Raw genomic sequence first — 14,464 nt, forward strand, 5'->3', positions numbered from 1 at the left:
ACAAAACTTCAGTAAACTTTATGCTTCTCGGCTTTCACCTGCTTCATCATGGCTGTAAGGGTGAAGATGTGATCACAAGTCCAACTGTTCCTTCCGAAATCAGCTTACCCTCTTTCTTGGAGTTTCTGAGCTCTGTCCCATTTGGTGACGTAATCATTGAGAACTGTAGGAAAAAACTTGGCTACTGTATGGATAATTGTAGTAGAGTCCAATTAATTACAAGGGTTCTTTTAGTCCTAGACTATTAGATAGGATTGAAGATATTAGCGGTCCAAGATGGGGGGAAGCCAAAGGAAAGAACCTGATTGAAGAGATTGGCAAGGTGAATGACAAAAACAGTTGGGCTATGGTGTGATATATGCTGTAGTTGCTGATTAATTTAAAATTTTATTTGCACTAGCTATGCTAGTTGTCTTCCTTAAAATATTTTATTTAGAGTCTAGACTCTAGAATTTCCTAATGTTTTTGCATTAAGCTGTAATTTAATAATATTCTGAAAGGCATTTTCCTGTCAATTTTTTGGCTTTCATTTCTTAGGCTGATGCTTCAGGGATTTGTTTGTTGCAGGTTGTTGCCTTCAACATGGATGGAGAGGTATTGACTGACCAGGAAACTGCTGTCTATGATCGTCAAATCCGTGTCTGGGGTGTTGATGCACAAAGAAGGTACTTCAGTCCTCTCAAAATGTATTTCAAATCTCAAAAGCATTGGGTATAAACTATAATGTTGGAATCTTCTGTTTTACATGCGAAAGCTTTGTTTGCCAAAGGTAACCATTCTCTAATAGTCTCCTACAATTAGACGAAGATATATGGTAGGTGTGAGTTTGCTGAAATCCCATTCTATAGAAATTTACAAATGACTATCTATGCCTTCTTGGACTTTTCTCCTTGACAAAAACAAATGTGGGAAACATCAGAATAGTTGAACATTTAAGAATTGTCCATACAAATAGTCTTTTGCATTTTAATCATAAACATACTGATGACTATTTGTATTAGTGCCAGGACAGATCATGTTTGCCTCAGGTTGAATTCATCTTGTCGATTTTGACTATGTTTTTATGCAGACTCTGATTTACAGTCATAAGGATATCCAGTTAACATTTACTCATTTTGAACGATATATATTAGTGTATTACGAAGGATTCATTTAGGTGTTTGATTCTCATAAGACTGGATAACTCCCAACAATGGAAAGTGCTACAAACTTGTTCTAATCTGAAAGTTCTATGCAGATTTGATTTTTTTTTTTTTGTTTGCAGAAACTTGAAAGTTCTATGTAGAAAACTGAATGTACCTGCAGAAAATTGAATGTACTTTGTAAAAAACTGAATGGAACTGAATGTACTTTGCAGAAAGTTGAATGTACTTTGCAGAAAAGTAATGCACTTTGCAGAAAGTTGAATGTACTTCGCAGAAAACTGAATGTACTTCGCAGAAAATTGAATGTATTATGCTGTTACAATTACTTAGAATGCAGATTTCTTCTTCACAACTTTTCAGAACAACTATTGTAGATAAAACATAAATTTAAGGATCATATGAAGACAGCCAAACACAAATATGAGACATTGAGAGAGGTCAAATGACCAGGGCAAAACCCACAAGGGGAAACCCCAAATGATTCTTCCTTTATTAGATTTCTTCAATTGTTTAGCAGAGTATAGAGAGAGAGAGAGAGAATGAGAATGAATAAAGTCACCAATGTTTGATCAACTTGCAGTTGAAGTGCTCTTGCTCTTTGCTGGAAAATCTCCTCCTTCTCTTGATTAGATCTTGTCCTACACACTTGCTCCAGCTCTTCCCTTACTCTTACTCTTCACTTGCTCTCACACTTCTCTTGCACACACTCAACTCTAGCTCTCCTTCTTCACAATGAACATGTTGCTCTTGCTTAAATAGATGAGAAATGAGAGTTACAAAATGAATTCATTCCTTGAACCAATAATAGGAGAATTGAATTCCATGAGGGAGGAGTTACTTGAGGAGAAGTGTAACTCATCCCAAGAATAGAGAGAGAGGTACACTTGTCTTGAAGAGTTACAATTCAAATTAGGGGGAGAGAGAGTATTTGGTGAGAGTTACAAATCGAATTGAATGAGGGAGTTACAAGTGCATTTAATGAGGAGGTACACTTTAGTCATACCAGTGTTACTTGGGAGCGGGAGCGGGAGCGACCATTTTCAGAAGCTCCCGGTTTGGGAGCGAATCCCGGAGCGATTTTTTAAAAATATATATATTTTTTATATTTTTTAATTTTTGATACATATATGTCAACAAAAACATGTAGAATGATGAAATAGACATAAAAAACATAAAAAAACATAAATTGATCATTGAACCATATCACATCAATCATCTAGAAATTATAATCGTCATCAACCTTAGTAAAATAATAAATTAAAATAACATTCAATTCAATAACATTTATCATCATTGATCACCAAAGTAACAAGTTGTACTTGTAAGCCAAGTTTAACCATTACAAGAAGTAATATCGAAGATATTTCTAAGTCCTAACTTCTAACTGTTAACATGATATGAAATGTTAAAAATTTATAAAATGAAACATGAATAATGAGATGAAATGAAACAACTTTAGTCTTTCACAAAGCATCATATTCATAATTCACAATCATTACCAATGAGTTATAATTGCCAAGGCCCAACTTCAAACTTCAAATTTTCATTGTCACAGTGATATAATGTTTACAAAAAATATCATAATGTCATAATGATATGAAAGAGTCAAGAGTCAAGAGTCAAGGACTCAAAACTCAACACTGAACAGTTATGAAAACTAAAGTGACAAGTCTAATAGAAACTAAAAAAGACAAGTAAACTGTAAATCTACAAGTGGCCCTTGCCACGAGAGTCTCCAGGAGTATAAGTAGGTCTTGGCGGTCTTCTAGGAGTCTCCCGCCCAGACCGACGACCAGAACTAGAGCCTCCACGCGAGGGTGTCGATGGAGGTGGCGACAGCAATGGAACAAGACTCGGGCCCCGAGAACTGCTATTGGATGGTGGAGGTGGAGGTGGCATGGCTGCTGCAGCTGCTTCAGCTTCATCCCGTACAAGCTCATCTTCTAGTTCTTCCATATGTACAATGCCATCCTCCAAATTGTCGTCCTCAGGGTGATTGTCCCAAATTTTATATGTGGGATCTTCATTAGCCCGATCACAGTAATGGCTCAACAACCTCAAATTGTAGTGCACATAAACCAAGCTTTCTGCTCGGTTTTCGTTGAGCCTGTTTCTTTTCACATTATGTATATAACTGTAGGTGCTCCAACACCTCTCTGCAGAAGAAGAATTTACAACCTGTGCAAGAACTTTCAATGCCAATTTTCGCAAAAGTCCGTCGCCGCCATATGTTTCCCACCATGTGAGAGAATCAAATTTATCTTTGTCGTCCATTGCATGGAAGTTACCATACAAACCACTGCCAGTGAAGTATCTGCCTATTTCAAGGCGCACAGCTGCACATTCCTCCCTGTCAGGCACCAACTTTTCTAATGCATCCAGATATCCTTTAGTTACCTCTCGATCTAAATGGGGTTTGGTCCTAACACCACCCCCTGCTGCAGGTTTGCCCAACCAAGAATCTGAGTAGTATTTTGGCGTAAGGATATACGCCAAGCAATGTAGTGGAAGGTTAAGCCTTTTCCACCGTTCACACACACAATCGTGAATCAGATTGTACAAGTCGGGATCTCTTTTATTAACAATGTCTTTTATTTTTCCCAACATGGTATCCATTTGCTCATACACCTCGCCAATCACTGGTTTGTCTGTATCTGCAAACCGAATCATGTTATAAATTGGCTTGGTGAAATCCAATACCTGTCTCACAGCTGTCCAAAACTGCCCATCAAGAGCGGCCTCCTCCACCGTTTCAAAACCTGCAATGTCAGCTACATTTGTAGCCCTTTCCTTTAACACCTGCCAATTTGGACTTGATACCATGCTAGCTAAACCCTCTCTTACCTTCAAAAGGCGCCTGAAGGTGAGGTAATAGCTACCAAATCTAGTCCTCGCAATCTTCAGCAACTCCAATCTCGAGTGACTGCGGAAAAGGCCATGGGTATTGCTATGATTTGTAATAAATTTTATCATTTTTTTTCCTCTCTTGTACAAATCACCAATCCATTGGTATTGTTCATTTTTGTTTTTGACAATATCATGCAACAGAAGGTTCAATGTGTGAACCAAACATCCAGACCAAAATATGTTCGGGTATCTATCCTCAATAATTGCTCCCGCTGCCTTACAATTAGGAGCATTATCAGTGATGACTTGGATGACATTGTATGGGCCAATACGCTCAATTGTTTCAAGCAATGCTTCTGCAATGTTGATAGCGGTCTTGAACTTGTCTGAGTAATCATGTGCAGCTAGAAAAATGGGACCACTTCGGGACACAGCAAGAACACTTATCAATGGCTTGCCTTTTACATTTGTCCATCCATCAGATACAATGGACACCCCATTGTCAGTCCAAGAACTTGTCATTTTATTCAAAGAATGTGATATTTTTGCTTTTTCATGATCAAGGCCAACTGTTCTTGCCTTGTCATACCCAGGGCTCTTGTATCCTTTAGGGGCATCATTTATGGCAGAAACCATTTCGTGCCAATAAGGTGAGCGTAGAACATTGAATGGTATCCCATTTGCATAGAGGAACCTGTAAATTTTTGAATCCACATCATTCCTACACCCCTCATCAAGGAAATCTGATATGGTTCTACGGCGTAAAGATGATGACCCTGAGCCTCCATGTCCATATCCACTGCCTTGGGAGGATGCTGAAGGAGTTCTTTGTGAGCTTTCAAAGAAACCCCTTGATCTTTTTGCTTTGTATTGGGCGTCCTCCTCTTCCTTTATGTATTTGGCTCTATCTGCTGTTGACACCGCGTCGCAAGTTCTGATTCCTATTTGTTTCTCTCCATCCCATGCCCTTTTCCCGCAAAGGTGTCTTCTCAAACGGGTGTATGAGCCTGTGAAATCATTGTTGCAATGGGGGCAATGAAATTTAGTGGTTCCACCCCCTCTCCCTGTTTCAGGCCTGTGAACATATTTCCACAATGGAGTTTGGTCTTGTTTAGTTTTTTGACCCTCATGTTCACCCTCCACATCCTCCTCACTGGGGTTTTCACCTATTTGACTTCCTCCGGCTTCTTCATCCACCTCTTCAGTTTCAGGCCCCCTCCGTTTCCTACTCTCCACCACCATAATAACCAGAAAAGGGACCAGGAAGAGGAAAATGCCAATAAAAATCCCCAGGTCCATCGTGTTTGATGTTTGTAGGGTTTGAGTCTTGAATCTGCAAATTAATTTAGTTTATTGGGATTAATTCATTTAATTTATTAATTTAATTTAAATTAATGATCTTTAAACTCAAACAGGTAAATTAAACTAAACAAACTAACTACCTAACCAACTAAACTAACTAAATGATTAAGTTACTTACCTCTGCAAGCTTGCTCCTCGCTCCTTGGCACTTGCTCCTCGCTCCTCAGCTCTGGCTCCTTGCTCCTCAGCTCTTGCTCCTTGCTCCTTTGCTCTCAAACTCAAGCTCAATCTCATTGAAATGATTTTGTTTTGGCCCATTGGGCTTATAAACCCAAAAAAATTAGTTAATTTTTTTGTTTTTTTCGGGTCCGCGGAATTTTTTTCCGCCGAACCGCTCCCGGAATTTTAAAATTCGCTCCCGGAGCGTTTTTTAATGCCCGGGAGCGATCAGGGAGCGATCGCTCCCCGATCGCTCCCGGGCATTAAAAAGCGCTCCGGGAGCGCGGGAGCGATCGCTCCCTGAAGCGCTCCCTCACAGACCAGGGAGCGCAAATTTTTTTACGGGAGCGCGCTCCCGAAAATCGCTCCCGTCTGGGAGCGATTTGGGGAGCGCGCTCCCGACCCGCTCCCGCCCGGAGCGCGCTTCGGGAGCGGGTTCGAAGGGGGGGGGGGGGCGCTCCCCCGCATCACTGAGTCATACATTGAATTAGTGAGGGAGAGTTACATTCTTTTAAGTGTGGATGTTATGCTCTTAACCTGCAAAAAGATACCCAAATACAGAATATGCGAAGAAAGATACCCAGAACATAGAACAGTGAGAGACAACAACAAATATTTTATTATTCAGAAAGCAATGTTCACTGGCCTCTTCGAGGGGGCAACCTCCAATAGAGCAGAGCTCGATACAAAAATAAGACACGATGCTCCTCGCAGGGAGTCTCTATCCTTTATATATGACTCATACATGCAATATCAAGGATCAATACCATGGGTTTTATTAATACCATCTATCTAATACTATGGCCCATTTGCAACTAACTGTGGTCCCGCCATTAATTGTGGGTTAACCACTTACAATTATTAATATGGGCTTTATTGACTCTTGACTATGACTCGATCCCATTACATAAATAAGGGGGTTAGGGTGGGACCCTAACATGCCCTCCCCCTTAAGACTAGCCTTGTCCTCAAGGCTGAAGCTGCAGAAACTGCTGAAGAATAGTGGCTGGTTCCCAAGTTGCATCTTCCGGAGAGGTGTCTTTCCACTTGACGAGGACTTCCCTAATCATGCGGCCCCGCAAGTGCCTGTCTCGTGTGTCTAGGACCTGTTCAGGTTGGAGCCAGATTGACCCTTCTTCGTCCAATTCAAGTAGACTGGTTTGAATTCTGCAATTGTTCCCAATCACTTTCTTGAGGCATGAGACATGGAAAACTGGATGGATTTTTGCAGTAGGTGGCAAAGCCAACTTGTAAGCCACTTCTCCAATGCGCTGAAGTACTTGATATGGTCCGTAGAATTTTGGAGATAGTTTCTGACAACCCTTGTCTTTGAGTGATGTTTGCTTATATGGTTGCAGCCTCAAAAAGACCTGATCCCCTTCTTGAAATTGGCGCTCTGAGCAATGCTGGTCTACCTGTTGCTTCATGTGGTTTTGATCTTGATGAAGATTCTCTCTAAGATGGGCGAGCATGGTTGCGCGGTGTTGTAGGAGTTGATCCACTGCTTGTACTTTTGAGCACCCCTTGAGATAAGAAGTAGGGGAAGGAGGGAGTTGACCATATACTGCTTCATATGGAGTCATTTTGGTGGTGGCATGATAGTTGGTGTTATACCACCATTCAGCCAGAGGTAACCACTGTACCCAAAGATGTTGCTTTTCTGAAGTGAAACACCTAAGGTAGGTTTCCAGACATTTGTTGACGGCTTCAGTTTGACCATCCGTTTGTGGATGATAGGAAGTACTGAGTTTTAGTTGAGTGCCTTGTATCCTGAAGAGTTCCTGCCAAAAATTACTGGTGAAGATCGGGTCGCGATTGGACACAATAGAAGTGGGCATGCCATGCAATTTGAAGATCTGATCCATGAAAGATTGAGCGACCAAAGTTGGTGTAAACGGGTGGGGTAGGGCGTAGAAATGAGCATACTTCGAAAGTCTGTCCACAACCACCATGATGACTGACTTGTTTCCTGACTTTGGAAGACCTGTAATGAAATCCATAGAAACCTCTGTCCAAATTGATGCCGGGATGGGCAACGGTTGTAATGTGCCTGGTGTGTTGACGGTCTCCCCTTTGTGGCGTTGACAGACATCGCATTCTGCTACGAAAGTAAGGATGTCCTTTTTCATGCCTGTCCAAAAAAATGATCTTCTGGTGCGAGCATACGTCTTCTGAAAGCCTGAATGTCCTGCAATGGGGGATGAGTGCAATTCTGCCAAAATGCGACTTTTGAGGGTGGATGTTGGTGATATTACGACTCTGTCCCTGTAGCGAAGAATATCATCCTGCCACGAGTAGCCCTTGGTGGAATTTGGATCTACCTGCAATTGAGAAATGAGTTGGGAGAGCCCGGGATGTGAAAACCATTCCCTGCGAGCCTCTTCAATCCATTCTGGAATGGGGAGGGAAATTGCTAGCAGAGTACTTTCCTCCTCAAATTGGCGAGATAATGCATCTGCTACACTATTGTCTTTCCCTTTCTTGTAAATGATCTCATAATCATATCCCAGCATTTTGGCGAGCCATTTATTTTGTTGTGGGGAGGATAGGCGTTGCTCCAAAAAATATTTAAGACTGTGATGATCTGTGCGGATTTGGAAACGTCGCCCCAATAAGTAAGGTCACCAGGTCTCTACTGCATGTAAGATGGCCATCATTTCCTTCTCGTAGGTAGATTGGCCCAGATTCTTCCCACTTAGTTGTTGGCTTGTGAAGGCCAAAGGTCGCCCTTCCTGCATTAAGACCGCCCCAATACCTGTACCCGAAGCATCACATTCAATGACAAAAGATTTGGTGAAGTCAGGTAGTGCTAAGACTGGAGTGGAACACATGGCATTTTTGAGAGCTGTAAATGCCTGTTGTGCTTCCTCATTCCAGAAGAATGAATTTTTCTTCAGGAGTTGAGTGAGGGGCTTCGCTATGCGACCATAGTTGCGGACAAATTTACGATAATAGCCTGTGAGACCCAAAAATCCTCTCAAGCTCTTCAAGGTCTTAGGTTGAGGCCAATCTTGCATTGCCTGGATCTTTTTGGGGTCCACCTTGACACCTTCACGCCCCACAATGTGGCCCAAATACTCAACTTCTTCCATGCCAAATGAACACTTGGACATCTTGACAAATAATTTATGCTTGCGGAGCAGTTGCAAGAGTAGATCTACATGCTGAAGATGTGCGGCCCAAGTGCAACTATAGATGAGGATGTCATCGAAGAAGACAAGGACAAATTTCCTGAGATATGGTTTGAGAATGTGGTTCATAAGGCTCTGAAAAGTAGAGGGGGCATTACAAAGACCGAATGGCATGACCAGGAACTCATAATGGCCTTCATGAGTTCTGAAAGCAGTCTTTGGAATGTCGACTTCCTTCATGCAAATTTGGTGGTAGCCTGAGCGAAGATCCAGCTTAGTGAAGAATTGAGCCCCATTGAGTTCATCCAGCAAATCGTCAACCATCGGGATGGGAAATTTATCTTTGACTGTCAACTTATTGAGGGCCCTGAAGTCTGGACACATCCGCCACTCCCCATCTTTCTTGAGCACCATGACCACCGGTGATGAATAAGGACTAATGCTGGGACGAATGACACCTGCTTCCAAAAGTTCCTTGATTATTTTTTCTATTTCATTCTTTTGGGTGAACGGATATCTGTATGGGCGCACATTTGGGGGTTGGGCCCCTGGAACCAAGGTGATGCTATGATCATGTTCCCCTCTCGAGGGTGGAAGCTCATGAGGCTTGTCAAAGACCGGCAGATGGTTATTTAAAATCTGTTGCATCTCAGGATGAATTGGCAGAGACTTGGTTTCGACTGCCTGGATGGCATTAAATTGAGCTATAACTCCATGATGGCCCTTTTTTAGCAATTTTTCCATCCTATGCGAGCTGATGATAGAGGGAGCTCCCGCCTGGAGTCCACGGAGGGTATGTGTGTAGTTGTTCTGCTTAAAACTCATATATAACTCCTGGAAATCCATTGTGATTGGCCCAAGAGTGCGGAGCCATTCAGCGCCGAGGACAATGTCGCAACCTCCCATGTGTATGGCAAACATGTGGGTTTTCAACTGATAATCCCCCATTTGAAGTTTGACATTTTCACAGCGGCCTTCACATTTCATTGTGCCCCCATCCGCAATTTGGACTTGGAAGTTAGAAACTGCTCGTACAAAACAATGCATTGCTTCTGCGACTTTTTGATGGATGAAATTATGTGTACTTCCACTATCAATCAAGACTACTACTGGGCGATGTTTAATAAAACCTCTGATTTTGAGAGTTTGAGGTGAAGAAATCCCTGCCAAAGCATGCAGCGAAATAACTGGTTCGTCAGAGACATTGTCCTTTTGGTTGTCCTCTTCTAGCGCCTCATGTTCCTCAAGTGGTGGATCTTCCTCTGTTGAGCTGTAGTCAGTGGCATCAATTTGAAAAAATTTGGGCTCCTTGCATTTATGACCTGGGGAGTATTTTTCATCACAGTAGTAACATAATCCTTGCTTTCTTCTTTCGGCCATTTTTGCAGGTGACACCTTTTGGACCTTAAGTGTTTGAGTCGTGTTGTGAGCCTGTGGGGGGCGACCTTTAGTGGAGAAATTTGGGCGACTGTACTGGGTTGCTAATCCACGTTCCACGTTACGAGCTACCTTGCAAGCCAACGTCCATGTGGGAGGGTGGTGCAGTAGGACTTGGGCTTTGATGGCTTCTTTAAGACCGCTGATAAAACATTCCGTGTAGAACACATCTGAGAGACCCCAAGTGCGGAAGGCTAAGGCTTCAAAAGCTGTAATATATTCATCCACTGTGCCAGTCTGTCGGAGCTTAGTAAGACGACCCAAAAAAGAAGATTCCTGGTCAAAGCGGTCTGTAAGAGCTTTTTTGAATTTGGTCCAAGCCCGAAAAGGTCCATTGCAACGTTGATGCCATTCCCACCATTGCCACCTTTCATTGTCCAAGTACATGCTCCCCACCATAAGCTGAGTCGCATCATCTAAGATGTTATTCAGATTGAAATACTGCTCCATTTGTGCTATCCATGCTGCCGGGTGAGAACCGTCAAATTTATGCATATCCAACTTGGGAGGTCGCTGACGGGATTGTTGGTGGGTGTGCCAGACGTGAGGAGAGTGGCTAGACTCACCCTCACTGTGTCCATTGCCATTATACGCCTCCTCGTGGGCTTCCTCCTTGCCCTTCGGGATTATGCTCGGGATCAGGCTATTTAGTCGGTCAAGCTGAATGTGGAGGGATTGCAAGGATTCTTCAAGTTTGTCCATCCTTTCATTGGCCATAGCTTGAGCTCTAGTTTCTACCATGCACCGACCTGATGTTTTTGAAAATTGGGACCGCCTAAAAATTTTTTTCACTAAGAATTGAATGGTACCACCGTGCTCAGCTCGTCGTCCTGATTCTGATGGGCTAGATCACCAATAAGCGCCCCGGGAGATCTCAGACTCTTTTTTTTTTTTTTTTGGTTTCTGAAAACTCCTAACGGAGTTTTACTCCTTCCTTATGAATACTGCAGTCGCCAAATCCTCAAAATGTCAATGCGGCCAAAAGTCCTGCGAAAATTATACCCCGGTATAGGAACCCCACACAACTACTCAGATCTGGTGGATCTGAGAGATTTGAATGGCGGATCGGATAGCTCTGGGCGGCGGAATAGACTGCTGCTGCGGATCTGATGGATCTAATAGATCGGAATGGCTGGTCTGCTAACTCGGAACTGTGGGACTGATGTCTGCTGCTGCTGCACCTCTTTGCGCGCTGATCTGGCAGATATGATGCGTGATCCCCAGATAGAAAAGGGAACTATGGTCTCGAGGAGTGTCAGGTGCTACAGATCGCAATATACATAAGGGTCTGACAGTAGTACTCGGCCCAATGTTTCAGGGCTCTAACTAAGGAGGATCAACCGTACCCTTAGCCGTACAACCCGACTACCCTATCGTACGGGCGAGTAATCTCTCCGAGTGTTGTTCTCGGTGTACTGTAGCAGCAAGACGACCGAAGGTTTATCTATGGCGAGGTTGCAGAGGAGCTAAGGGGCTTCCGATATACCCAGAAGGTACTTGGAAGACAGTCCGTACGCGGTTCTGTCTAATGCGCTACTACTCGAAGGGGTACCCACAGGGGTTACAAGGGAGTCCAACAAGCGTGACCACCTCTTGTATTTCCTGCGTGCATGCCTCCCCAAATCCGCAGGTTTATGTGCTCAACGACAGATCCCGTGGTTTAAAGACGTCGGAACACGTCTCTAGCCAAAAAAAAATTTGCTAAGAAATGGAGATCCCACTGGCCCTGGAAAGTGCTCTGATACCACTTGTTATGCTCTTAACCTGCAAAAGATACCCAAATACAGAATATGCGAAGAAAGATACCCAGAACATAGAAGAGTGAGAGACAACAACAAATATTTTATTATTCAGAAAGCAATGTTCACTGGCCTCTTCGAGGGGGCAACCTCCAATAGAGCAGAGCTCGATACAGAAATAAGACACGATGCCTCCTCGCAGAGAGTCTCTATCCTTTATATATGACTCATACATGCAATACCATGGGTTTTATTAATACCATCTATCTAATACTACGGCCCATTTGCAACTAACTGTGGTCCCGTCATTAATTGCGGGTTAACCACTTACAATTATTAATATGGGCTTTATTGACTCTTGACTATGACTCGATCCCATTACATAAATAAGGGGGTTAGGGTGGGACCCTAACAGTGGAGTTACTATTTTATTCCAAGAGAGAGGTTCAATTTGCCAAGTAAGAGATTCTCAATTTAATTTACTTATTTCATGAGAGAATTCGTTTTTATTAATCCATTAAAGGTGAATGACTTTAGACTATTTTATAAATAATAGTATCATAATAATAATAATACTAGTAAGGATAAAAATATTAATTCTTGACTTGTATAATCATGATTGATTTGATTTTAAAGTGGATTCCATATGTCAAGATCATCCTTGATCATTTAGACATGACTTTATATTTTTGGAAAGTCACTTCCAAATTGAGATGTGACTTACTATTTTTGGAAAATCATATTAGAATTATTAGAAATGAAATTTTATTATAGGTGGTTCAAACAAAATTGAAAGATATGATTTCTTCTAGGAGAAATTCATCCCTGAGCTGTCAAATTTTAATAGTATTACGAAGGATTCATTTAAGTGCTTGATTCTCATAAGACTGGATAACTCTCAACAATGGAAAGTGCTACAGACTTGTTAGTTTTCTATGTAACTGACTAACTAGTTGGCAAAGGATGCTATGATTGTCCTGATTCATGTCAAACAACAACCCAAAAATAATGATGTTGTTTGTTTTCGATTCGAGTTAATTGTGGTAGATTTGGATATAAAACAACTCAATACAACAAGCCTCACTATATACTTCTTCATGTTAACATTGTTTCTTAAGACATAACATTGGTGTGGGTCAAACACAACAACATCCTCACCGGGCTTCTTTAGTATTTGCAGAGTAATTGGCTTTAGAGTTTCTTTGGTAGCCAGGTCATTATATTAGTCCCAAGTCTTATTCTATTGTTTATTGGAATTCTAATGTATGAGGCCTCGTTTATCCTCTGTGTTGTGTTTATTGAATAAGACTAGGTCTTTGTGCATGCATCCCTCATGTGGCATAGGTATGATGCATATTATGTCCAAAATCACACTTATTCTGATAGTTTTATGGGAGTGCCCTTGTTTCCATGGGTATCTGCTTGGTAAAATTCTAGGAGGCAAGGGAAACATCTCTCTTTGCCATCGACTATTTATATAGAGAAGAGCATCATAGGCAAAATTCTATATTAACTACATCAATCCATTGTTCACATGGGTTGAGGCAAACGAAGCATCTCTCACATACCTTACAAATTTTAGTCTTGATTTCTACAAAGTTGCAATATCCCATTCCTCTTTTTCTGTCATCTGGGATTGGTTGGAGACACTTAATGACATGGCTTGAACATCCAATTGCTTCCTTCGATGATCTCACAATATGCTTTTATTGCCAATCTTAAATAGATAATTCAACTAAATTTCATGGTCAAGGTACCTCCACGTACTGTGATTATATCATAATTTATTGCCTACTATGACTACAAGCATCTACGATCCAAATGATTGCTATTCTCTCATTTCACTTGTGAATTTGATGTGTCACTACTTATGCACCCAGTTTGTTTGCTGTTGATTGATCTGGAAGTATATCTTTAAACACCATTCATATGTAAAGGTTCTGAGTGCTTACCCAGATTGATCTCACTAGCTTCTCTCCTGGTACGTATTGACCTCCCAATTTTCACCTCCCAATTTTCAGGGAACAACAATAATATATATATCTTTGTATTCCATATGAGGAACAAAAATGCTTTAGTTCTCGAGGGACTGCTCAGACAACAAGGCTCAAAGCCACTACAAGAAATATTCAGTATGAATTCAACATGTCACATGCAGGAATTGAACCTGGGAGGGGAGGATAACAATATTTCTCCCAACCACCCAAGCTAAACCCAATTGATATATATGTATATAAGGAATATAAAAAATTCAGAATTCACCATAAACATTTGTGGTTGCTTCAAACTTGTAAGCATAACAAGCTATACTATATAATATTATGCATAGCCGTTACAATTGCCAATTCTGAAAAAGCTCAAGCAATTTAATAAAGGGTTGAGTGACATTCCATCATTGGCCACTAAACACGAGCAAATTGCAGCTTAGCTGTAGGAAACTTAAGTGTAATTATTTTTCAATTTGCAATAAGGTCTATGAAGGGTATATGATGTAATATTCCTTGGGGAAAATTTACCCTTAGCATTTGAAAGAACACATGACAAATTTTGTATTCTAACTAGTAGCACAATTTTCCTCCAATTTATGCAAACAGAGATAGTATTGATTCTTGAATGCTCAAACAGTGTAAACAAGTATTTGATT

At 41.5% G+C, this 14,464-nt stretch overlaps 1 protein-coding gene across 1 annotated transcript in view; it reads left to right on the plus strand.

Annotated features, from left to right (window-relative positions):
* The window catches only part of LOC149252262 (SUMO-activating enzyme subunit 1B-1-like), a 138,215-nt gene that overhangs the window by 8,717 nt on the left and 115,034 nt on the right, over positions 1-14,464 (plus strand). The window contains exon 2 of the mRNA XM_089454111.1: positions 568-665. Within this exon, the coding sequence (XP_089310237.1) occupies positions 583-665 (83 nt within the window). The 5' untranslated portion in view covers positions 568-582. The remainder of the gene's footprint in view (positions 1-567; positions 666-14,464) is intronic.

Source organism: Pinus tabuliformis, chromosome 7 (assembly GCF_031772625.1).
Source record: "Pinus tabuliformis cultivar Carrire ecotype Pingquan chromosome 7, CPIR1, whole genome shotgun sequence".
NCBI lineage: Eukaryota > Viridiplantae > Streptophyta > Pinopsida > Pinales > Pinaceae > Pinus > Pinus tabuliformis.